Source organism: Pleurodeles waltl, chromosome 7 (assembly GCF_031143425.1).
Source record: "Pleurodeles waltl isolate 20211129_DDA chromosome 7, aPleWal1.hap1.20221129, whole genome shotgun sequence".
Classification (NCBI taxonomy): Eukaryota; Metazoa; Chordata; class Amphibia; order Caudata; family Salamandridae; genus Pleurodeles; species Pleurodeles waltl.
Window position 1 is genome coordinate 716,667,050 of NC_090446.1, and position 26,015 is coordinate 716,693,064.

At 42.3% G+C, this 26,015-nt stretch overlaps 1 protein-coding gene across 1 annotated transcript in view; it reads left to right on the forward strand.

The window, feature by feature from the left end:
- RAPGEF6 (Rap guanine nucleotide exchange factor 6) overlaps positions 1-26,015 on the forward strand; it is an 822,369-nt gene that overhangs the window by 619,172 nt on the left and 177,182 nt on the right. The window contains 5 exon segments of the mRNA XM_069201702.1: positions 1,231-1,389; positions 2,185-2,337; positions 4,595-4,759; positions 15,643-15,750; positions 19,505-19,708. Coding sequence (XP_069057803.1) covers positions 1,231-1,389; positions 2,185-2,337; positions 4,595-4,759; positions 15,643-15,750; positions 19,505-19,708 — 789 coding nt within the window.

The following is a 26,015-nucleotide window of genomic DNA, read 5'->3' on the forward strand; positions in this document are numbered from 1 at the left end:
GTAGCACCTTCTTGCCCAGTATCTCCCTGAATGGGGTTTGATGGGATTTAACATTAATTTAGTTACACTACAAGGGTGCCAGTTCGAACTGACTCCATTTGAAAATGCTAGAGTCAAACCTAAATTCTTATGAATTTATCTCACACAATGTGGTGTCATCTTGCCTTTACTGTGGCTCATGCTTATAGTTAATAGGCACTGTGGCAAGACCAGGCATCAATGACAGACATTGGAATGTCTGCATCAGATCAGTCATGCATCTAATAATGACTATACAGCCCTCTAGCTGCCAAAGCAGCCAGGCGATATGCAGAGGCCCCATCCCCACAACCCAGATATTTCCAAACTCTTCAGACTGTCATAAGGTCAGAATCTGAGGCTGGCATGTGGATTCCCAAACTAATACTCACGACCCCTGAAGGGAAGCCACTACCTCAGCAGGAGGTCTAAGCAGGCGGGGGCGGGGTATCAGCTGTCTGGGCAGTGCTTGAGGTTGGTCTTTTAGTTTGTGGCTTAACCAGAGAGGCTGGCGTTGAATTGTCTTCGCTAGTCAACAGCCAGTCAAACTCAACCGATAGACCTTATCCATATCAACGAATAAATGAGTGGCTTCAATTAACTGGTAATGTCATAGGTACGTTTTCGTTTAAAGGTACACATGTAAAACTAAAAAAGGATTAAACACACATTGCGTGGCGGTGATGTTCAGGACTGCTGTGACAACAAAATCAAACGACTTTAACTAATACCTTTAATGACGTTCGGTGTTGTGAACGGTTATGTCTGCCGGTTCGCTGCCCAAGCCTATTCAGCCAGTCTTTCTAGTTTTTTCTGTGTGGTGGGTTTGATGTTTGTGTTTTTTATTTAATACTATGCCAGTTTGCTGGAGTCTCGAAGCTGTTACACTCTTTAAACAACCGATGTCTAAAGACGGTTTTGATAGACTTGAATCCCAAATTGTTATGGTTTTCTGAACTAAAGTTAACATTTTGCCGCTAATCATCTCCTTTATAAAGTGGTACATCTTTGTTTATAGTGGTCACTCGAGTGGTTTGAATTGAGGCCATCTTCATTGCCTCCGGTGTAAATGCATAATTTTATAATTTCTTAATATAACTCGAGCTATTTTAAATGCCAGCGAGCCAGACATTTTGGCTGACACTGCGTGCCAACATATGCTGGTAGAAGGAAGTGTTGGGCGCTTGATGCAAACTCATGTCTTTCTTCTAGCTCGACTCTTGGCACGTCATTTTGAACGGCACGGTGGAGATCAGCCATTCTGATGGGAGAAGTGAGAGCCTGTGTATGGGAAACAGCTTTGGCATCAACGCCTCCCTCGAGAAGCAGTACATGAATGGCGTGGTGCGGACCAAAGTAGATGACTGCCAGGTAAGGTTGCTATTCACATTTTTGAGTCATAAGCCTTGCCGTGGAGAGTATTTGGTCATGTGCTTGAGGCATGTCCCTCCCGTGCCCGAGGAGGGAAATGAACTTGTAAAGCTTCTTATTATGTTTATTGGTTTCTCTGTTGCTGTTTGGAGAGAACTCTTCAGATGCTGTTGCTTTGCAGAGAGAACAAATTGACTAGAGACTATTTCCAAATATAAGTTAATTGCACATTAACTCGTCAACAATGAATTGGAAAAATAGCATACCGTTATCGCACAGAGGCTCTAATTTGTTCATAATTGTGATTGGCCCCGTGTGGTTTTCTGAAAGTGGAACTTTTTGCATACCTTTCTCTTTTGCTGAGGGAGTAGGGCTTGGTTGGTTGCTCTTTATGCAAAAAATGGGAAGTGTCTCAATTTGCTACAACAGAAATGTGGTCAGCGCCTGCCTGGTGTATTTTTGTGCGCGTGTCTTTTCGGAAATGTACTGAAGTCAGTAGTTTTGTCAGAGCTGCGTATTCATTTCCACATTGACAGGACTGTTCTTCTGAAGCCAAGCTTCACTAGAGTCGCGTTGTGCTAGATGGGGCTGCACGTGCTGGGATCCCCTTCATCACCTTTCTTGTGGTCAGCGCTTCTGTAGCTGGTAGAGCCCTGTGTGGGAGGTAGACTGAGAGGAGAACTTATGTCAAGTGATTTCTTGTCGCTGATCAGCTGCTCGTGCCCAGCCTTGGTGCGTGGGGATATCTTTATGTATTACCGCTTTATTAACTGTCCCCATCTTATTTTGGGGCAGTTTGTATGTATCGCCCAGCAGGACTACTGGCGGATCTTGAACCATGTGGAGAAGAACACCCACAAGGTGGAGGAAGAAGGAGAGATTGTCATGGTGAAGGAGCACCGAGAGCTGGATCGGAGTGGCACAAGGAAAGGACACATTGTTATCAAGGTAAATAATATTTTTATATTTCCTATGATAATTAGCTATAAACGTGTACACATTAATTTAATGGAGAGACACTAAACTATACCATGTCAAGCCTTCAGATTGCTCTGTAATGTTTTCTGAATGTGACACGTTTGAATTTTCAAAGGAGTTCATTAGGGCATCCGCTTGGCAGTGTTTTTTGCAGTTATATTTTTGGCTTGTGTGACATGGCTGTGCCTGCTTCAGTGTACGAGTTTTCTTTTATTTTTGAACTTTTCTTCTCTTCTCTCAATGGCTATCTAAAAATGAAAATGTTACAAAGTGTCCATTGTTGATATGCCCTTCTGGTAAAAAGTGGGTTATGCAATCAATATTGTTAATGGGAATGTCTCAAAAGGGGTTTCACATATCGTTTTTTTTAGAAAAGGCTTGGTTTCTGTTTTGTATTTTACTTGACAACCCAGCTAAACACAGAAATAGTTCCCTATATTACATTGAAACCAAATGTACAGCGTTTGGCCTTCCCGGGTTTGCAGTGAAAGTGTCCAAAACATTAACACACATTAATAATTAGCATTCATGGACGAAAGTGCAAAAATAGGGATTTATTTCATGCCCTATGTTAATCTTTGTCTGTACAAGGCAGATTTACCCCTTTCTTGCTTTCATGCCTGTAAGAAGAGGGTCTGTAGCAAGAGTTGTGCTAGCCAGCCTTTAATCCTTTTCAAATAATGTATGCAGGAGAGACGGTTCCATAGACTTGGAGACCTACTTCAGTGGATAGTGATCACAGCCTGACCTCGTGGTGGCTATAAGAGAAGGCATCACACTAATGCCACCACTCCTATTGAAATGGTGGACATTGCAGTATCCTGTAATCTTTGTGACTTATAAAAAATGCATATTCTGTTAGTGGTTATTGCCTATAACCCTAGTTGGATTACTGCAGTGTGGACATCTCGTAGTTCTGACTCTTGGCAAAGGTTGCATGTGAGGAATGGACTTTCTACAAAAATCGAGCTAGTGAGATGATAACTGTGAGAGAGTGGTGGTCAGTCGCCAGTCATTCAAGGTGACGGCTAAAAGGCATGCGCATTTGCTTGAGTGTTTGTAGCTTCACTCCGAGATCACCAAATGATCACAAGGATGTCTTCTGCTATAGTGATGCCCTCTGATCCTGAAGGATTGCGAACTATGAGTGTTAGCCACACCTAACAGTGGCTGAAACTGTAGGGCAGACCACATCCCAAATCCTCCAAAACCCTGCTGTAACTAATTGGAAAAATCTGTGTTACATTGGTCTGTAGTTGGTTGTTCTTATCAAATATGACACTACATTCCACCTAAGAATACTGTATCATGGTTGCAAGTAGAGCTTAAATGAAGAAGGTGAGTATGTAACATGAATGCTTTACTCTGTCTTATAAACTGTGGTTGACACTGAGCTGGGGGTCTACAAGCTTGGAGGTCAGACTGTGAATACCAGCACCAGGAAGTGACATTCAAAATGACAATATAAATTAGCCGGGGACTCGAAGAGGGCTGTCTACTATAATAGTTTTATATTTCATGTCTGCCTAAACTCATCCAAATGCATTTTTGCCCCTGCAAGACAATACACTGTCTTCTTTTAGTTCTTTTTTCCACTGATCAGATGTAGTATTGTAGATAACTATGACATCCTTAAGTCGACACCTAATGTATTTTATTTTTACTGTGATATTATGTCACTTGTTTGTTGCATTAACGGACATAGCATTGCACATCTAACCTTGCAAGGCTTGAAACATAGATATACTTAAGTCGGTACAAAAAATATTAAACGTTTTGTTGTATTCAGTTATTTAATATGGCACTTGCTAGTGTTTACATAAACTGCCTGGTTTGTATGCTGTATGTAAAATGACAATACTGAGCCGATTATTCTCGGGAGATTGGGAACTTTAGGTATTTTTCTGGTGTCCTAAAACTTGGTTTAGACTATTTCAGCTTCTGATGAAGGTAAATAATATAAATCCTCATTGTTTTCACCTTATGTAATTTACTTTCTTGACTTTGCTTTAGAATTTGGCTAATACCCAAAGTTGTGTAGATTTCTTAGGGGTTACCCTACACGTATCTTGCGTTAATATAGATCTAACAATTCTCATGACCAGAGGTGCTGCTCTTCTCTACCTAGTAGGATGTGCTGAATTCAGTGATTATTTTGAGTGACAGAGTTGTGTGGTGAAATGTTGCCCTTTGTAGCACTCTCAAAAAACTGTGTTTTATTGCTTAGGGAACACCTGAAAGACTCATCTTGCATTTGATTGAAGAGCATTCTATCGTGGACCCAACATACATTGAAGATTTCCTGTTGACGTACAGAACCTTTCTTTCAAGCCCTTTGGAAGTTGGAGGAAAACTTCTAGAGTGGTTTGAAGTTGACAGCCTCAGGGACAAGGTTAGTTTGAACTTTTTTGCTCTGTTTACCGTCTATATATCAATTTGTTATGAAAGTCTAATGCTGTCCCTATCTTCCTAATTTACATTGAAAGTGCAAGTTTTATAAGTTTAACTGGAAACACCGCTGTTAGCTGGCTGTATATTTTTATGAGCAAGCATGTAAACTGTGGTTGCCACAAGTTGTATTTAACAATAAATGAAAGCAAATGGTAAAGGGTTGTCTATCTATCTATCCTATCTATCTATCTATCCTATCTATCCTATCTATCTATCTATCTATCTATCTATCTATCTATCTATCTATCTATCTATCTATCTCTCCATCTATCTCTCCATCTATCTCTCCATCTATCTCTCCATCTATCTCTCCATCTATCTCTCCATCTATCTGTCTCTATCTCTGTCTTTCTCCCTCTATCTCTCTATCCAGCTATATGCTTACAATCTTCGAGTGCCATATAAATTACGCCAAGCACCAGCTGAAATCCCTGTGTAGTTCCAGGTATTTAGGTGGAGAACAGTCTCCTCTTATGGAGCGGTTCTAGAACACCTGCAGCACTCGTAATCTGCCCACCTCAGATTTCTGTTTTTCTGTCCAATCGTTTTTGAGTATTGGACTAGTAAGGTGTTAACAGTGTTGAGCTAGGAAAAGTGGCAAAATCCTTAGCCATTTTTGTAGCAAATTGTTTCTGGCTAAGATTACTTTAGCCAAGCTGAACAATTACATACTTTACCTTGCCAGTCACAGTATTACAGCTCTGGTTCGGTGAAATACTATCCCATGCCAACCTAGTTTCAGTAAATGTGGCTTCTCACAGGTGTTTCACTTTCATTGAAGTTAATCAGAGAAGCATAGTTTCGTCCAGACCCAAAAGCACACACAGGATAGGTGAAATCAGAACTCTTTCAAACTTAAAGTGCCACATAAATTATGCTAAGCACTGGCTAGAAAAGTGACAAATCTTCCCTGACTAGCTCTCGTGAAAGCAAACCGGTGTTGGGAGGTGTTTACCACACCTCTCCTGACTGCTCTGCTTGTGTACAGGAAATGGTAAGATCAAGATGTGAACTTCACCCTGTAAGAAGTCCAGCGGTTTCGAGCCTGAGTTCCGTAGGTTTGCGAGAGTGCAGCTCTCTGGTTGCCCGGTTCTGATACGAAGTCTGTTGTTGGATGCGTCCATTCGGTCAAGAACTCGTGCTTCACAGCATCCCGATTTTGTCCGCCTCACCCTTCATTTCCTTAATGCTTATCCATTGGTGTAGTGACCACAAATCTCTACAACAAATTGGCCCCGGGCCTCTGCTGGAAAGTACTGAACTGCCTGCAGACTCGCCTCAAGCTAGCAAAAATGCTGCAGTGACAAACTACTGGTTGACTGTCCCTACACATGACAAATTATGAAAGCCAATCAGGAGGCTAGAATATATCCTGCGGCGCTGTCAAGCACGTCCTAATTTAGTGACCCTAAAATGCGTTAGAAAGTTTACTTCCAGGTGGGATCATGTCATTTTAGAGAATGATTTCAGAGATAATTCGGAATACGCATTGTATGACTCAAGGCAGGTAGCGACAACGAGATAAAACAAGGCAAGAGAGGTTTTATTAACATCAAACTACGGTGTATCTCACATAAGTACACCCAAACTGCATGAATATCCAATTTCAGTCTCAATTTAGGAAAGTTACAAAGGCAAAGAACAGCAGATGCGAGACTTGGATCCAGCTTCAGTTTCTTTCCAGGAAGCATTCTCCACCCAGTTAGTAAGGGCTGCAGTCCAGTCTGTTGGGAAGGGTGATACATGCATGATTGAGTTACTTCAGAGCCCAGTGGTTGCTCTCTGCTGCTTGCTAAAGCAGCTGGAACCACTGTCCTTTTAACTCACCCCTCGTCTTACTGCTGTTTGTCCTGCTGTGGCGGGATGAAGAACGAAGTGAGTAGGAATCGGGCTCTCTTCTACTGCTGAGCAAAATGGAAAATTTCAGCTCGGACGGCTGTTGGTACCAGTCACTTAAATCAGTTATGGGGTCTACAAAGAGGCGTGTCTGCTGCTCACCTTAAGCATCCCAGGATAATTCTTGTCTTAAAGGATATGTCAGTTACATCCACTGTCTCGGTCCCTGTGTTAAGGTTTGCAACCCAAGCTGAGCAAGGTCTTCAGACCCCCTATTATGGCAAGCTCTTCTCTCTTGCAAGGTGTCGTCATAGCCATGTGTGACCTAGCTCCATGTCCTGTTCAAAGGAGGAGCCGAGAGCAGATGAAGTCTAAACGGTCATGGAATAGGGATTCTTGAGTTGCTATCATAAAAGGTCATGCTGCTTTTATTTCTGGACGGAGAGCTTTGCTTTTTTGTGCCCCCAGTCCTCATCTCTATACTTAGAGCACACCGCAGCTGCCGTGGGACAGTCCATACTCTCTATGTTAAGGATTTTTAGGGACTCTAACGATTCAGAAGAGTAGCCCTTTTCTGTAGCAGTGACTCACTCTCGGCGCACCGAATATTTTAATAGCATGACCAAAAATGGACTTTTACCTCTGGGTGTTGGTTTTCTGCAGTGGGCAGAAGACAATAAGGAAGTAGAAGTGCTTTGAGAGCGAAATTTTTCACAGCAGTGAGACGTCTCCCAGTGTGGAAGAAGCGAAATATGCATGTATTTTAGATAAGCAAAAAAAAAAGTTTCTAGCTATTGTCATGCATGCGGAAAACCAACAATTGTGTTTTTTTTTTTTATCTCAGACTTTGTATTGGCACGCTTTAGTTTTTTTAATTCATCACTAGTTTAGTACAACAAACGTGCTTTAGGAGTACACCAGTGAAATAGAAGTATGATTACTACAAACTGTCTGACGCTGTACCAGAGGCTTCCTTTTCCTGGAGGACCGGGGGTCGGCGCTGTCGGAGTGCACACTGGCGGCACTCACTTCTGTGGGCCTTTGCTACGCAGGAGGTCCACAGGCCGCATTCCGACGGATCCTGTAACACTGGGTGCCCCTACTCAGCGGAAGCTCCACATACTTCTGGATTCCGTGGTCGCCAACTTGTTCACACCCCTGTAAGGTTTCATTTTAACAGTTAACTTGGTCTTGGCATGAGTGCTGGCATAATTTGCCTGCGAAGTGCCCATTTCAGCTACTGAATTTTTCTGTACCTAATTGTGTTAGGAGTATAACCTGAAATTTACTGTGTGTTGGTCGTATTCTTTCGCTAGGTCAGTCGTTCTCAACCTAGGGCTCCATGAGCCCTGCTCACAGGGTCGGCACCTGTTTACAAAATTAAATACTAATAAAATAAAATACTAAAACTTAACAAAGTATATACAAATAAAGAAGCAAAATTGAAAGTTTGAAAACATTTTTGCAGCTGTCATACAGCTGTCTGAAAGCGCCATTCTAGAAAAAGGCACCCACTATCTCCCTCACACATGCACCATTACAACGTGAAAAAACCGCCATGAAATACTGCACAACTGCTGTTATAAGTAACTCGCTTAGCATCATACTGAAACAAGCTCCATGATTTATAAAACCCTTGCGTGTTATATAATGTTACACCACTATCACTTGACTGCATACTCTCCTGTATCATTCAAACACATGTGCACTGGTGAATGCAAACACATAGAAACACAGACAGTCTGACTGACGAGCATGATCAGGGCTACTATTATTCACTTATGTAACCATGTAACATATGTTAACATACGTCACTACAAACAAATATAGCCTCTCCACCTCTGCCTGAAATCACACACAGTTAAAAACCAGTGTAAGGCAGTAACAGTGGATGTTTTTCATCTGTGATGTCATCAATGATGCCATTTGAAATTCCATCACTGATGTCATTTACCATATCACGTGTGATGTCATAAGCAGCGAATGAAAACGTTTTTTTTTTTTTTTAAATTTTGTAATCATAACTCACTTTTACTGTGTTTTACAGTGAATTTCTGAGTAGTTTTTAAAATGTACATTAAGCTCTTATAACCAAAGCCAAACATTATTTCACTTTCTCGTTTGTATGTTTTTTTCAGTGAATTTTAGTGTTTTGTCACCATATACCACATCCAACTTTTTCTTACACTTAACTTACTAGGTAACTGACTCGTGCCCTCGCCGTACACTGCTAATTACCCCACATATTACATCAATCTGTGACATCATTGATAATATCTCAGCAACATTTTCAATACAATTATTATTGAAGCAATAAGCATATAACATACATTAAAGGTACACAGTGTTTACAGTTGTGTTACCAATCTATATAGTTCATTTTCACAATCAGACGCCATGACATTGATTGGGAGGCTACAATCCTAGAGGTGCCATGGCAGGAGTGGGTTGCATAAAATCAGTTGTCTGCAGAAGTGTGTGCTGCTGGCTTACTTCGGCTTCTCCGGTCTCTTTGCCAATCAAAAAAGTCAGATACAGACTCCAGTAGTGTTCAGGATGAGTGTTGTTTTTTTTGGGGGGGGGAGAATCAGGGAGTAGGGTCAGCTCATTGTATGAGTCGGTATGGGTGTTGCAGTAAGTCATGTCTGCAGTGTGGGTAATGGCCACGTTCACATCTCAACTTTGCAAGGGGACTCCCATGGCTACCAAACGCCTAGTCCCCTTCTCTACATCTTTATCTTTGCCAAGGAAAGCCAGCAGTGGTGTGGCCAATAGACTGAGGCCTACTATGCGTTGCAATTCTAGGAATACCGCCATCCAGAATCTATGTAGGGTGAGGCAGGACCCTGCCATATGGAGAAAGCCAGCTTCACCCTCCCCACATAGTCGGCAGACTGCTGTGGGTCACAAACCATATTTCTGCAGCCTAACCAGTGTGCAGTATACTTGGTTGATGTATTTAAAGTGGATAAGCCTGCTCCTTCCATTCAGGGATATAGATCTGATCTTGGAGTGGCAATATTGCCATTGGGAATCAGTTAATGTAATGCCTAAATCTCTTTGCCAATCCAGTCTAGCCTTGAGTAAACTAGGCCTGTGCTCTTCTTGTGTGAAGGCATATAGTCTGGTGACCAGTTTCCTCTGTGCTATCAGCCAGGAGAGTGCCTGTAACTCAGGATGTTCAAGGAGTTCATCTCCAAGTATCCCCAGCAGAGTGTGGCGGTCCCTAAAGTATTGAATATTTCATCAGTGGGGTCAGTGTTGCAGGGGTGTTGGCAAAGGAATCCCAGTAAAGCATGATACTGTCCCAGAAGAAATCCCCCACAGTAGTGATTCCAGGTTTGTGGAAAGTATCCACTGCGCCCTTATCTTGGCCTAGTGGGAATGAGGCACACCAGTCAATCTTTGCATGCGGTAAATATAGTAGGGTAGTGCTTGTTGGGTCATAGAGCTATTCCATGCATGTGTAGTGGTGTTAAGACAATCGCGTGTACCATATTTTCTTTTGGGTGGCGCGAAAATTCATTACTATAATGTGTGAGGGCTAGATAAGTCTCGCTCATCCTGTAAATGTAGTGCATTGAAGGGGTACTGTAGCCAGTTATGGGCAAGCATACAATGCGAAGCCCTGTTATAAGCCTTAAGGTCTGGGCATTCAACCAGCCCATGTCGTACGGCAAAGTGAGTACACTTCTTCTAACCTTTGGCTGTTTCCACACCCTGGCAAGCCTAATTAGTAGAGAGCATAGTGTAGCAAGCAGTATTGGGATGTTTTGGAACAGGAATAAGAACCGCAGGCGAACAGTCCTTTTCATAAAAGCTATACACCCCACCAAAGAAAGGGGAAGCTTAATCCATTTATCTGTGGCCTCTGTTAAAGTCTGAATAGCTCTCCCATAATTTCTCAGAGAACAGTAGTTGGATCTGTGTGTACCTGTATCCCCAAGTATCAAATCGAATCAGATCTCCACGTAAGAGGGAAATCCGAGGGCACCAGAGTAGGAGCAGGAGTGAGAGAGCAAATCATTGATGTCCCCCAGTTTATCTTTAGGCCAGAGTGGCCATCGAATCTTACTAGTTTCTGCATCTAGGAAGACTGAGGCAGCACAAACAGTAGGATATATCTGCTGCATAGCACCAAACAAAGTTCTAAGGTTCCTTGTGAGGTTGCAACTCAGAATGAACCTAGCCTGGTCTGGACTAACTATTCTGGGAAGGAGTGACAATGGTCCATTTTCCAGGATTTTTGTGTAAAGTTTAGTGTCTACATTTAGTAGCGACGGGGGCCAGTATGGGGAGCATTGGCTAGGGGGTTTATCGGGTTTAAGTAAAGTAATAATTATAGCTTCCCTCATGGACGGTGGCATTAGTGTATCCCCGGCCATCTGAGTGTACAGTGTCTGTAGGTGCGGTACTAGTATTTTTGGATAGGCTTTGTAAAACTCCACTGTAAGTATGTCCGAGCTTGGTGCCTTTCCTGAAGGCACATCCTTTAGGGCTCTATAAATCTCCGCTGGCTGTAGTGGTGACATTAAGTATTCCCTGCCTGTGATAGAAAGCCAGGGCATAGCAAAGTGTTCTAAATATTCTAGCATGCCCGGTTTGTCGCCTGCAGTTTTAGAAGTGTATGGGGCGAAGGCCCGTGACCACCGGGAGCTCGAGGAGGCTGGAGCGGAAACCACACCGCGTCCCTGAGCAAAAAACCGTGCCGGGTTTGGCACGCAAGAAACAAAGGGTCGAGGGGGCGGAAGTGCCCCCAAATAAACAAACAACCCCCCCCCCCCCAGGACCCCAGGAGGACCGAAGACATGTCCCACCTACTGAGGATCGCTGCGAGGGGACCGCTCACCGGAGCGACGCAACCCTACAGCAGCTGTGGCCCACCAATTCAGGCTTCTAGGTCAGCAGAGCAGGTCCAGCAAGGCATCCCCGGACCACCCGACCGTCCCCAGAGACACAAAGCAAAGCAGCACGCAGCAGGCTCTCCTCATTGTGCCCTGCCAGCAAGAAGCCGCGGACTGGCACGCTCGTTCACCCGCTGCCACAGACCCCCCCCACCACCCACACAAAGGGCTCACCTGCTCCAGACCGCGACTAACACGCCTCTTCACCCACGGCGCAGCAGGCTCCCCTCTTCACCCGCGGCGTAGCAGGCACTCCACATTGTGCCCCCGCCAGCAAGAAGCTGCGGACTGGCACGCTCGTTCACCCGCTGCCACAGCCCCCTCACCACCCCCACAAAGGACTCACCTGCTCCGGGCCGCGGCCAACACGCCTCTTCACACGCGGTCAGAAGATTACCCATGAAATCAAACTTCCACAGGAGCAGATGCCTTTTACCCAACTCCCTCCAACAGATGCGTGCTCAGACTTTAATTGATTATCTGAACCCTGCATCCGCTAGGGGGAAAGGGGAATGGGAACAGAAAAAGAGAGACTGCCTCCATATCTAGTTCCAGCCTGTGTTCCCACTTGAAGATAGGATATTCAGTGTGTGTCTCTAAAAACCTGCATCTTTTTTCATATTGGGATTTCTTAAAAGGAAGAACCTGCAGTCGGGTGATAAGAGCATAGATAAGTACATTCCTACTGTTCATTCAACTGTTCATCCATTCACATTCACCCAATTCTATTGTTCTCCTAACCTGGATCTTTTGAGAAACTAGCCTTTCTCTAAGAGAACAATGTTAACTTAATATCTTCTTTTCTCCAGGAGTCAGAGGTTTCCAAGGTTCTCTGAAGAACAGTTCAAAAGTTCACAAATATACAAACTACTAATGTCTTTTACAGGAAACGAAAACTCCTTCTCAAGGTTCAGTTTTCTCAGTCAGTCTCTATGAATTAGTCTGAGCACTGAGGTTTGTCTCTAAGACTGACAAGCCTGCAAAGCAAAGAGTTCTTGAATATATATGTACATATATATATATATATTGGCAAGTCTGGAAATCATACAAAAGGATTCCTTACTGCAGTTGCTTGAAGTTCTGTTAAGCCAAAACGAATTCTCCTCAGAAAGCCAATAGCCAGCTGTTGGAAGAAGGAAAAAATTAAGCTTCTTCAAAAGGGAAAAAGTAGCTGGTGTGCACACCATAAAAAGAAAAATAATTAATTACTCAAAACTGGAAGAATTCTCTATGAAATAAAGCGCCTCAGGGACACTGCTCATTCTCCTCAGGGTGACAGTTGAAGTGCAGGGCTCCCAGAGAGAAACAGCTGGAGGGAAGCTTCAGCACGAGACTAAGGTAGAAACACTAGAGCGCTGACCTCACAAGGATTTGCGGCCACCATCTTGAGTGACAGTTAAACCTTGAAGAAGCTAGTTCTAAGAACAGAACAGCCTTCGCAAGAGCCACCGGGAGTGAAGACGCCATTCAACCAACGTGGGTACAAGGAAAAGGGAAATCGTTTTTGCTGAGTGAAGAACTTAACGCTGGCAATAGTTTTCCTGAAACCTGCATACCCGCAGTGCGTGTGAAATTTCTGCATGTCGTCTGGCTAGATCCTCACCCCCGGTGCAGCCAGCAGATGCAGGCCGTATTGTAGAGTACAAAGTACTTACTACAGTCACTATGTGCAGGCATTAAATTGTGTCTGGCAAGTGCTCTACTGAAGCAGGGTACGGCTTCTCGTGCGGGCTTCCCTGAGTTCCCAGCCACCTCTACAAGGCTTGATTGGTGGTAAGTGGGCCGGGTGTCTGCCTCTCAAAAGCGACTGCATGACTTTTAGAATTCCTTCTACTATGTGTGTTGATGTATACATGCTCCCAAGAAATATGTGCATGGATGGAAAGTATGCAAATGATAGATTTCCAGACATAGTCCGTGCACACAGTACACACTGGTCAACTGTGAATGCTTGTGCAAGTGTGTTTATTTTTTAACTAAAGGAGTAATACACTTCTCGAAGTATGGGAGTGATCATCTCCAACCCTACTATGGAAAGTAAATACTCAAACTTTGTGGAAAAATGCATTTGCTTCAATTTTAAGGGTGAAAAACAGTTTGTGAATAACTACAAATTTACTGGTTCGTAGGTGTTTGTCAGATTTTGCAGGGCAATTCCCTAAGGCATGCTTGGTGTCCCGCACCTGCTCCTAAAATTACGTCTAAATTGATGGATGGACTGCTTGAATTAATCTCAGCCACTTGAATTTTTCTTTTTTTATTTAGCACACCACGTCACCTACGTTTGGACCCAGCCAAATGCAAATCAGTCTTGTCCCTGCTCCATAGGGAACAGTCCAGCCTGAAGCCAGGCCAAGTCCTCCAGGAACCAGCACACAAGTAATCCTGGGCTGTTGTCGACCTAGTGAGGGCTCATCGGCCAGGTACACCTTGATGTCAGTGAGGAGGTGTGCATGGGACCCAGTTCTGGGCATATCCGTCCTACGTACCAATGATTAAGATTAATTCAAGCATTCTGTCCATAACTTTACTTTTTTGTATAAATAAAAATTACGTCAACCTAAGTAAGTGCGAGCAGGAAAAAACTTGTCCTCTTTCTGTGGATCTTCGGAGCGCAAAATGCTTGTGAAAGGTTCCAAAAAGAGAAACCAACCGGAGTAAGCAGTAAAATGTTTCTTGCCAGCCCTGCTGCGCTCCCACTTCCGTACACCCTGCCGTAATAAATAGCATTCATGGAATACGTATTTTTTGCAATAATACTTGCAAGCAAAAGCTCCAAAGTATGTGAAGTAAGAAATGTAAGTAGCAAGCACGGCGGCATAGCAGCAGCCGCTAGTGGTAGGTAAGTTAAAAAGACGTTATCAGAAAATAAAGATTCTTCCCCTTCGAGATGGATGCCTTTATAATTCATGGCCTTAAAAGTCTGCCTAGCGCTGCCACTCCAAGGCTTTTATCCGCTCCACACAGGAGCACTGATTGAAAGGCTGACCTAACACTTTTCTATGGCAGAGAAACATGCATAAAACTGAAATTTCAGTTTGCTTTTCCCTCGGAGCATAGGATATTTTGCGTAAGCACTTTTGTGCGGGCCACCAGTCAGTAAATGTGACAGACTTGCTGAGGAGCATAATTTTTGCAAAGTAAACATGTGGCCAGAAATTGGCAAGTTCTGCACCAATGTGGAACATGAGTTGCCCACGATTAGTCTTAACTGCTTAGATGTAACTTTGTTGTATTTTCTTTTCATTAGTAAGTTGTGCAGACAATGTTTACCCACCTGCTAAAGGCAGGCGCTGGGGAAATTTCCGCACTTCACATTCTTGATGTTACCCGACCCAGCGCTGAAGGCTTGATCACACATCAGTAACAGGCAGTGCTTATTTTGTGCCGGTGGTTGCAGATGTTGGACAGCGGTACTCGTTTTTAGGGATTTGGGTTTATTGTTTAGATGTTGACCCAAAACAAAAGAAACATCAGAAATGGTTGACAGGAAAAAGACGTGAAAGGGAGAAAAACGGTGCGAAAAAGGAAGAAACGTGGATAATGAAGAACCAGTAACGTTGAGATACAGTGATGGGAGGTAAAATAAAGGCGATGCCTTGGAATTAAAAAACTCTAGCATAATACTAACGCCTCGGGTGGTGGGAAACTTTGTGCCCCTGCATTTAGTTATGTATTTTTTTGTATTTACTTATATTTATTTATTTGTACACATATACCACAGATGTCAAGTCAACATCCCACAATAAGACTGTACTTACAGGTGTCTCATTACTTGCCATGGAGCTATATTTGCACGATGGCTGAGGCCCGCGTTGTTGCGTAATGTTGATTTTGTGGACTGTTTTGCCCTGCTGAGTAACAATTAGTACAGAAACTATGCTGGATTTGTCGAATAATTGAAATAAATGCACACAATATCAATTATAACCCTGAACGTTCTAAAGGTGGCTGTCGCATTTTATAATTCACACACCTAAAGCATATTGAAGTTGAACAATGCGTCTTTTTTCTTTTTAAGAAATCTTTGCCTGCTTTAAACAAGGTGTCGCTTTTCAGTGAAGTTGTTTTTTTTCTCCTGCAGGTTACACGGGTAGTGCTGCTTTGGGTGAACAACCATTTTAATGACTTTGAAGGCGACCCCGCTATGACGCGGTTCCTGGAAGCATTTGAAAAAAATCTGGAGAATGCGGTAGGTCAACTGGGAAAAAAACTTAAATGTGCTTCCTTATGTAGTTCTTCCTCCAAAGTAAGTGAGTCAGGTGGTCAGAGGGCCTAGATTCCTCCTGTTTTTTTCGACTTTTTCTGTGCGTTTGTTTCCTCTCCCATCGCACGTACCTTCGTCATTGCATGTTCTGCCCTCCGTTAACCTCACATTCCCTTTGCTTGTGGCACTTACAGCGCCTAACGGTCTTTTCCTCTCAATCGCCGTCTCCTTTCAGTTCTCTTCCCTTATGCCCTTTGTTAGTTGAAATGGGAAAGAAGCGCGGGAATTCGGTCCGTCACTTTAAGGAGGGCAGTTTCCCCCAGTTTGTTTTACCGTTAATCAATAGCTCCTTCTACAGCCGAAAAATCCTCCAGACCTGTAGCCTTTAGGAGCGATTTTACCTTATTGAATGAGCTGCACTGGGTGATGATATTTTAAAACATTTCCCAAGTAGGTAGAGTGTTTGACACCCAAGATGGACCCTGCACTGAAGCTAGCATTACCTTCAGAGACGTCACTCAGTCATGGCTACTGTAATAATGTGATTTGTGGCGGCTGCATTTTCCACCTAACTAGGAATTTACTGTATAACCCACCACCTGCTGTATAATCTACAAGGTTTAACCAAAAGAAATAGGTTTCCTTCTCAAACACATCAAAAGTTATTAAAAACATGAAACTTACTGCCGCACACTGGAAACCCCCCCCCCCCCCCAAATGTTAATCTTTTAGTTGCGTATTGCTGTATTTGGGTGTGAAACTTGTACTAATGATGTGAACCCTTTGCTCAGACAGTGACAACCTATGTAAAAATGTCGAAATAATCAAGTGATACTACCATAAAACATGTAGCAATACTCCGCATCATTTGCATTTTCTTGCTGCAGAAATTAGTCAACCATTCTGCATAATTTGGTTCTCCCTGCCACATAATTCGAGTGGCCCTGCTTTATAGTGGGCACTGGGGGTAGAGCTTGTGACTTCAAGTATGTAACATCCATTTTACATGACCGCATTGCTTTCAGTGGGACTACGCGTGCAGCGTAGGATCACCTGAAAGGGAATACCCTGCCAGCCTTTGAAAAGAAGAATTGGTATAGCCTAAACGTCTCTCATTTTGGAATTGAGTGCACTATTTGTGCATTACTGTTGTGTTATTGTTTAGCATCTCACGTTGCCAAAGAGAGGTAGCAGGTAAAGAGGTAGAGGAATAGAGAATTAGAGGTGTAGAGGGACATAATTCGAGGTGTACAGATAGAGAGGTGGAGGTATAGAGAAATAGGTTTAGAGGTAGCGGTGTAGAGGGGTGGAGGTAGAGGTGCAGAGATAAAGAGGTAGAGGTATTGGGATATAGATAGAGAGGTAGCGGTAGAAATAGAGGGGTAGAAGTAGACAGAAAGAAGTAGATGTTGGGTGGAGGTAGAGGTATATGTAAAGGTGTAGAGAGTGAGAGGCAGAGGTGTAGAGAGAGGTCTAGGTAGAGAGAGGTATATGTAGAGGTGTAGAGAGGTAGAGGTTGATAGAGCAGGGCAAAGAAACACGTGTTCTGTTCAGTTGAAAAATGGAGGGGCAATAAAAGATGCCTTTAAATCTTGTTCCTATGTGACATTTGCTCTGTGTTCAGACAGAGGTCAAAAATAATTTTTCTTATCATTAATTTTCCTTCTGACTGCAGAGTTTCATGAGTTTGTAAGGTGAACTGTGAGACCTGCTGTTTAGAATGTAAAATAAAAGGATATAGGGTGTCAGGTTTTTCCTAACACACAACATTTAAATGACTAAGTCAACAGTGCAAACATTTCAAAATATATTTCAGTGGTTGTGAAAGCCCATTTTTTATATTTCTGTGTGATGAAAAAGCATTTTAAAGGGTGGAAACAAATCAGAATACTTTAGGTGTTGAAGTGCAAAGGATAAACCCAGTTTTCACAGATTGTTCATACACTATATCGTTTTATCAGTAAAGCTGCAAGTTAGTACATTTCCAAGAAATGTCCAAAACCTCTCCACTGTGTGTAGATGGCAATTTGCTAGCACATCATGGTTTAGTAATATAGTTATTAAAATTGAGTGTTTAAACAAACTGAGAAACACCCTGCCCTGATGGCAATGCTGTTAGTAAACTAAAAGAGGTCATTGGCTAGATTCTGGTGTTGCATGCAGCAAACTTTACTCTACTTAATCAAACAAAAGAGGCTTTTTTGTGCTGCAAAAATGCTGATCTTACACATTTGAAGTTGCAGTCATGTGAGAATGAAATAAAAGGCAACTCTGTAAACTATTTGCCTAGGATCACACAATTCAAGACCCGTTTACAGGACAAGTACATTGCAGTTTGGTCGAGTAGATTATTTAAGTTACTCGACCTGCAGGTCTAGTAACATTTTAATGATTGTTTGAGGTCTATAGGAGGAGGTAGGCAGAGAGAGGAGGATAAGGGGTGGAGGTAGAGCGAGGGTGGTAGAGGTAGAGGTTAAGAGAGAAGTAAAGCGGTAGATGTAGGGAGAGGTAGGGAGGGGTAGAGAGAGAGGTGGTTAGAGTGAGAGATCCAAGCACATAGCGCCATCATAAACAAAATCTTTGGTGTGTTTTCATTGGTGTGTTTTCATTGGTGTGGTGTGAACACATTGCTAGGGACAACCAAAAAAGAACACTTAGGCTGCAAAGCTGAGGAGGGGCCATCACATCTGTAACAGGAGGAAGTGTGAACGTAGTGTGATGGCCAACAAAAATGAACTAAGCATACAGGGGAGGGGCCTTTAGAAAAATGCAACAATAAAAAGGAAGCATTTAAGACAAGCACAGCAAAGAACAAATGGCAATGGTGGGTATGGTTAAAGCCCATAGACTGAATAAATATCTTGCACACAGTGCATACGTGCTGCCTAGGCATGACCTAGAAAGGGATGTTTTCAGGGCTGATGAGCAGAGGGATTCTCAGTATATGCACCTCTCAAAGAACACCTGTGAGAGGGCCGCATACATGACTAATAATGTGCGAGGTCTGTATCAAACACTGAACTGCTGTAGTTGTGATGTGATATCCCTTAAAACTGCATGTAAAGCCCATTGCCTTTAACCAATATATGAGGAAAATTATGTGTGTATTATATGTATTGCTTCTCCTTAACCCTTCTCCAGAGGTTCAGACATAGCTCTATTGGCGTAATCATATTCTCAAGGCTCCTTTTAACACCCAATGCAGCTCGCTTGCTGTAGAGTGCATAGAGTGTTGTCTGATACATGCTAAGCATGCCTGTTTCAACCAGGGATTTTTTATTTGACTTCATGAGTGGTTTTGTGGGTGTCCTTTCCAAATTCAAGATTTATTTTCTTCTGATTTGTTCTTAATTTTTCATAAGTTTCCCTGCAGTTTTACATTACTGTAAGTTATTCTAGATATTTTGGTGATGTCTAATTTGAAGGTTAGATGCACACTTTACATAAAATATATTTTTTAAAGTTGTTTGTTTACACATTCATGCATTGTGGTCCATGCACTGTTGCACTTAATGCTACACTTTATTTTTCGTAACATTGAAGTTATGTTACTGGATCAGATATTCTTAAACCTAACATGCTACACATATACGATATGCATTTACTGAGCCTTTATTTTTTCAGATTATTTGTGCTTTAAGTTTTGTATCATTCTGATATTCATATTAATTCTCCAAGCACTTGTGTTGATCATATCCATGCTAAGGGCTCATAATTGTTTCTGTGTCCTACCCCACAGAAGATGAAGGGTCACCTAAGGCTGCTAAATATTGCCTGTGCAGCAAAGGCCAAGTGGAGGCAGATCACTCTGCTTAAACCGTCGCGAGAGTCCCCTCTCCACTTCAGCTTCCTGGGAGGAAGTGACCGCGGGTTCGGCATCTTTGTGGAGAGCGTTGAAGCTGGCAGCCGGGCCGCAGAGGCCGGGTTCAAACGCGGCGACCAGGTAAAAAGCCCTTTATGAAAATATCTTCCAAACATTAAGATTCCATCATGGAACACATTCTCTTACACTTAATCAGAAAGCGACCTGGCCCTTCCCGCCTACAACCCCACCTCAGAAGGCAAATTTCAGGGCTTGCAAACTTGATTGTTGATAGTGTCACGTTCGATAAACCCGCCTGTGTTGATTAGCGGAAACAGATTAACTAGATCGAACTGTGTAAAACCGCAACATAGTTTAGGATTGGACGCGGGCATGGTGATGGTTATAGTTTCACTAAAAAAACAAAACAAAAAAACGGAAATTGTCCACCTCTTTTAGGTGACAGCGGTATGGGTTAAAGTCAAAACATGTCTCACTTTTTCTACTTAATATATGTTAAATACCTGGTGTACATATGCTAATTTCATTTTGATAGGTGAAAATATTAGTAATTTAGTTGGCTGGTGATGCTCAGAGCATGAGTTTGTAGCTGCATCTGTTACTGGCGTGTTAATAATGTAGCTTGAATTCACGTGAGGTAATGGATTTTACTCTGGTGTCAGTAAGTAGAATTGCTCATTCTATCTGTCGAATTAGAGAAGGTTTAGGTCAGGCCCGACAACGTAGCATTCACCAGGCTTCTTGTGATCAACCGACAATAGAGCATTAAGATGTTCGTCTGAGAGAGGGGTTTGGTTCCACCCACATGCTGATAAAGTGGAGTACAGCATTTGACTGAGCAGACATTCTATGCTTTCAGTGAAAGAGTGCTTTTATTGCAGCTTCGACCTTATGGGTAACCTTATGCTCAGTACTGCTCGACTGAGCTGAACTAATGATAAAGGCTGTAGGTCTTATCTGTTTTTTTGTGTTACTGAAAAAGGCAATATACAAGAGACATTCATTGCAAAAACCAGCAGTTGAGGATGGGTTGTTGTTACCATGAGTTGAAGCATGCAGATAAGTATTTCGTTACATAATAGTTCAGTATGCAAGTTTTTAGTGGTGGTCCCCCACCCACTTTGTATAAAAAGAACTCTAGAGGTAGAAGATTTCTTCTGTGATGATCGTTGTTATGCGCTCTTAATATGGTGTGCGGTTTTACCAACTGTAATTTTGTGTATATTTGTAATTTGTGTTGCTGTTTGCCTGACGGTTGCCATGCTGGCTTGGGATGTATTTTGTGACAAGCCTGTGAAACAGGCTATAGATCAGATTAGTTTATTGAGAAGTGTTAAGTCAAATGCCATATTTGTGTTTTGTTTCCTTTTTAAAGTTAGGATCAAGGTATTAGGACTGACATTTATTATAAAAAACAAACACATTTTTTTTTTTATCCAATCGGTATTTACAAGTGTCTTGGTATTATGCTGTGTTAAAGTCTGCAGACTAATAGTTTGTTGCATGAAATCTCAGATTACTATAGAAGGCTAGGGTTTAAGTGTCAGTAACCACCCTGAAAAACCGTTTGGGAGTTAAAAAATGTGCACAGTGATGACCCTTGTTAGACAATCCTGGAATGGATTATATTTTGTTTTGACAATTATAATTGTGTATATATTAATAGTATTTTTGTATGCCTGGTGGGTGGTTTGTGGGAAGGCTTATGCACATTATAGTAGACCTCGGCTGGCTATAGTTTCAAGCCAATAAGATATAGGCCTGATAGGTTCATTGAAGGGAAGTAATGTCAGATTCTATGGACTATATATGTATATCACGAAAAGATGTGCCAAACCAAGTAGGTCTTTACATAGTTGTTTGGAAAAGCATATGTTAAAACAAATAGGCCCTTAAGTGTTGAAGGTATTATATTGTGTGTAAGGCTGTGGACGTGTGTTTGGTTCGATGTAATCTCCCAGGTTACCATAATAGGCAAGGAATTTGCTGCTAAGTTACCCCTTTCTCACAAGGGTAGGGTAAAGGATTCTGAATGTGGTAATCATTGTTAGGCCCCTGTAAACAAGTGAATACATTATTTTGCCAATTACAGCTTTGTCCATATTTATAATAATATTATGACTTCATACCTGGTTGTTGATGTGTGTGACAGCTTATACTCAGTATGGCAGTGCTGAGTTGGTTACAGTGACAAGACATGTTTCAAGGTTGTTGTCCTGATTACTTCATTAGGAAAAGCTATGTCCAGGTGCCCTCGATTTGCTTATGTTTGTTATGAAAAGTTAGGACAAAGGCAATAGGCTTGGCAAATGTATTGTGAAAATTATATGGTAAAGTCAATAGGCCTTAATGGATGGATTGTTATTGCACCATATTAAAGCATATAGACGGGTAATTAATTACCTTCTTGGGCAAGGATTTGGGGTTGGTTTACCCATTTGATGAACATTGGTGGTAGAAGGTTTGCATTCTACTAACCTTTGCTCAGCCCTTTCAGGAGAGCCTGACAGGTTTAAATGTCTGCCAGGAGATTGAAATATAAACACATCAGAAAAACACTTAATTACTTATAAGTTCTTAGAAGGGGTTAGTATCTGCCCTCATCTGCCACTGGTCTGTGACATTCAGATTCTGCTTCCAACCACAGCCACATTCAGCACGTGGCAGTGGGTCGGCCCACTTCAGCTATTGACACTGTTGTCTTGAGAGTGATGTTATGTTAAAAATGCTCTTGATGTAGCACATAACGATTCACCCGAAGGGGCATCTGTGCACTGAAGAGGACAGAGCATGTCAGTGGTAGCTATTCAGAACAGCCAGGTCTTGAGATGTTTTTTGAAGCTAGCGAAGTCTCTACAAGTATGAATGAATAGAGGGAGCCAGTTTCTTTGATGGGGGGGGGGGCAAGATAGGAGAATGCCCAGTATCCACATTTTGGTGTACGGATGCGTTGAGGGCATGAGAGAAGTTGATTTTTGGACCTTAAGTTTCTACCAGGCTGGTAGAGGGGTGAGTCTTTCCTGCAGGTATTTAGGGTTTTTGCCAGACAGTGATTTATGTGTCAGGCAAAATACTATAAACAGTGCTCTTTTCCCATATGGGAGCCAATGCAGGCCTCTAAGAATAGGGGCTGACGGAGTACAAGGAGGCAGGTTATTGACCAGATGAGCTGCAGTACTTTGAACCACCTGCATTTTTTATAGTATAACTTCATTTGTAGCTAAGATTAAAGCATCGCCATAATCAAGACACCTAATTAGTAATGCCTAAGTTGGCACCTTGCAGGGAGCTCCGAGGAAGCCAATGAAAGACTCTTCTAAGAAGGAGCAAGGTTTGGAATTAGGCACCACAGGTAGTCCTAGTTTGCTCATTCATAGACAACGTTTCATCCAGAAGTATGACTATATTTCTAGCTGTTTTGCTGGGAGATGGAGCCAAGCCATGCTCTGCTGGCCACCAGACCTCCATCCAGAGGAGCTGAGCTCTGCCAAAAAGGAGACTCTCTGTCTTGTCCCCATTTAACTGAAGACAATTGAGAGACATTAATGTGTTATTTTCTCATGCAGACTACACATTGTTGTTTGACATTCTCAGTGTCCTGCACAAAGGAAATGATTAGTTGGGGGTCGTCTCCATAAGATGGAATCTCAAAACCACACTACTTTACTATCTGGGCAACCGGAGCAACATATATATTGTTTCACCATTCCATAAATCCAACACTCATTATGAATATCCAACATTCATCCTCAAACCCAACACTCATTTCCCATATGCACAAAATACCAAGCAAAAATGTGTATGTTTTCACAGGAAAACATACAAGATCGCCTAACTGTTGAATGGACTAATGACGACCACTGTTCACTCTTCAATAGGAGAACACAAATACAGGGAGTGCAGAATTATTAGGCAAGTTGTATTTTTGAGGATTAATTTTATTATTGAACAACAACCATGTTCTCAATGAACCCAAAAAACTCATTAATATCAAAGCTGAATATTTTTGGAAGTAGTTTTTAGTTTGTTTTTAGTTTTAGCTATGTTAGGGGGATATCTGTGTGTGCAGGTGACTATTTTTTATTTGAGTTCATTCGGTCTAGAGATCTAGGCCATTTTGAGTAACAAAGATAACAATCAAACATGATAAAATAGTATTTGTTAAAAAAAACAAGATAACTATAAAAAAACAGTAATAATCAGGACAGTATGACAATAAGATCAACAGGACTAAGTATTTGATTATAGATAAAAAGTACAATAAATAAGACATGGCTAAAATATTAAGAATAAAAAAGATAAAAGATAAAATATAAAATTCTGTCTGACAAACCAATGTGTGCAATTGTTTCCCCGTAAGACCTGGCCCTCGTCAAAAATAAAATAACAGTTGAGACTCCTTCTGTCGACTAATGACAGGATGGCTCACATGCCCTTTGAAACAATAAGCCTACGCCGGATGTACCAGGCCTCCGCTAAAAATTTGGTAACTGTAATAGCTACCACGGTGGATGAGTCGTATGTACAGATTCTGGTGGCGTTTGCTCTATCATGTAATGACATATTTTTGCAGAGGGGAATGATCCACCTCCCTCTGGGATTTTTATACAGAGGGCAGAAAAATAGTATATGCTCTATTGTTTCTTTGCAATTTTGGCAAGAGATACATCTATCATTTGAAGCGATGTTAGATGACCAGTGAGCCGTAAAACCATTAATAGGCAGTGTACCATATCTTAGTTGGAGATATAAAGCACGGGCGTACGGAGGCATGGGAAGGTTCAAGAAGTTCTCAGGCCAGGGCTCGTGCTTGAATTGGAGAAATTCCATTGTTAGCCTGCCCGCCCCTTTTTGGTGCAAAGAGTCTTCGTTAACTTTCTCCCAATATCTTTTTGTGACAAGTTTCTTTGCATTATCGGGGATTTGATCCGGATAGTTCCAGTAGGAAGGAAAACCTATTTTGACCCAGGCAGATTTCATTTCCTTCAGCCATGGGATTTTCTCCAGTGCCTGGGGGGTGGCTATGAGCTCTCTTATAGCCAGCCTATATGGTTCGAGTTCAACAGATTTCCATAAGCGGATCCAATAGGAGAGAGGCCTTAGGGCTGCTGTGGTTTTGATACTGTTTAGACCTAGGTCTAGCCGCTGCTCTGATTTGGACATTGTAGATCTCTGCAAGTATGTTCAAGGGGGGACTCGGAGCCTTTCTCGATCTACGGACAAGGGCCCCACCTCTCTGGCTTATAATGAGAGCCCCTTTGTCAATGGCTGCCATCCATTTGCCTGTGGTCGATAGTCTGAAACCCAAGTAGTCGAACTCTTCTACTTTCTCCAGTGGGATCGAGTTCATTTCTATGCTAACGCGCGAGCGTTTCTTGGAGGTACTATACATCATGAGTTTTGTTTTCTTAATGTTTACATCCAGACCATAGTCACTACAAAAAACACAGAATTGGTTGATCAGGTTTTGGATTCCCATTGGCGATTTAGATATCAAAATTGTGTCATCTGCATATAGCAGACACTGGATTTTTTTCCCCAACCAATTTAGGTGAATCATTTATACAGTTCTCTAAGTAGTGGATGCAATTATTGATATATAGCAAAAAAAGAGTGGGTGCCAGAACACATCAATGTCTAACTCCTTTTTTAATAGCTACGGGGTCAGTCAACTCACCCCCCTGGCCACATCTAATTTGAGCGAAAGTATTTTCATGCAGTTGAGCAATGAGTTTCAGGAGACCAGATGGCACTCCCATGTTTGATAATGTTGACCACAACAGGTTCCGGGGGATCAAATCAAATGCGGCTCTGAGATCTATGAAGACCACATAGAGATTACCCCTCCCCAGGTCAACATTCTTCCATTTTATTGACATGAATCTTAGGGTTTGGTCAACTGTACTCACTGCAGGTCTAAAGCCTGCTTGTAGGTCAGAAAGAGCTTCGGACTCCATAATCCATTCCTCAAGATGGAGCAAAAGATGCTTTGCATAGATTTTTTGGGAGTTATCAAGGAGACTAATCGGACGATAATTGGCAGGGATGTTCGGATTTCCTTTTTTAAAAATGGGTACTATTTCGGCCCCTTTCCAAGTGGGAGGAGCGGGGGCCCCTGCTGCAATAGCATTGCAGATAAGGTTGAGATATGGTGCCCATATATCTGGTCTTGATTTGTATAGATCGCCTGGGATCTTGTCTGGGCCAGGGGCTTTTCCCCATTTCAATGAGTCTATTGCTGCTCTTGTTTCGGATAGAGAGAATGTGATCGGGGTAGTCTCATGGTTTATTGGGGCATCAGGGGCCCACAAAGATGCTTCAGAAGGCCCTTCATATAGTTGCCCAAAGTGCTCTACCCATGATGCTGAGAGGATTGATGAGCCAGGTGCGTCAGGGGAGTTGCTACAGTCATCAGTTATTAGTTTCC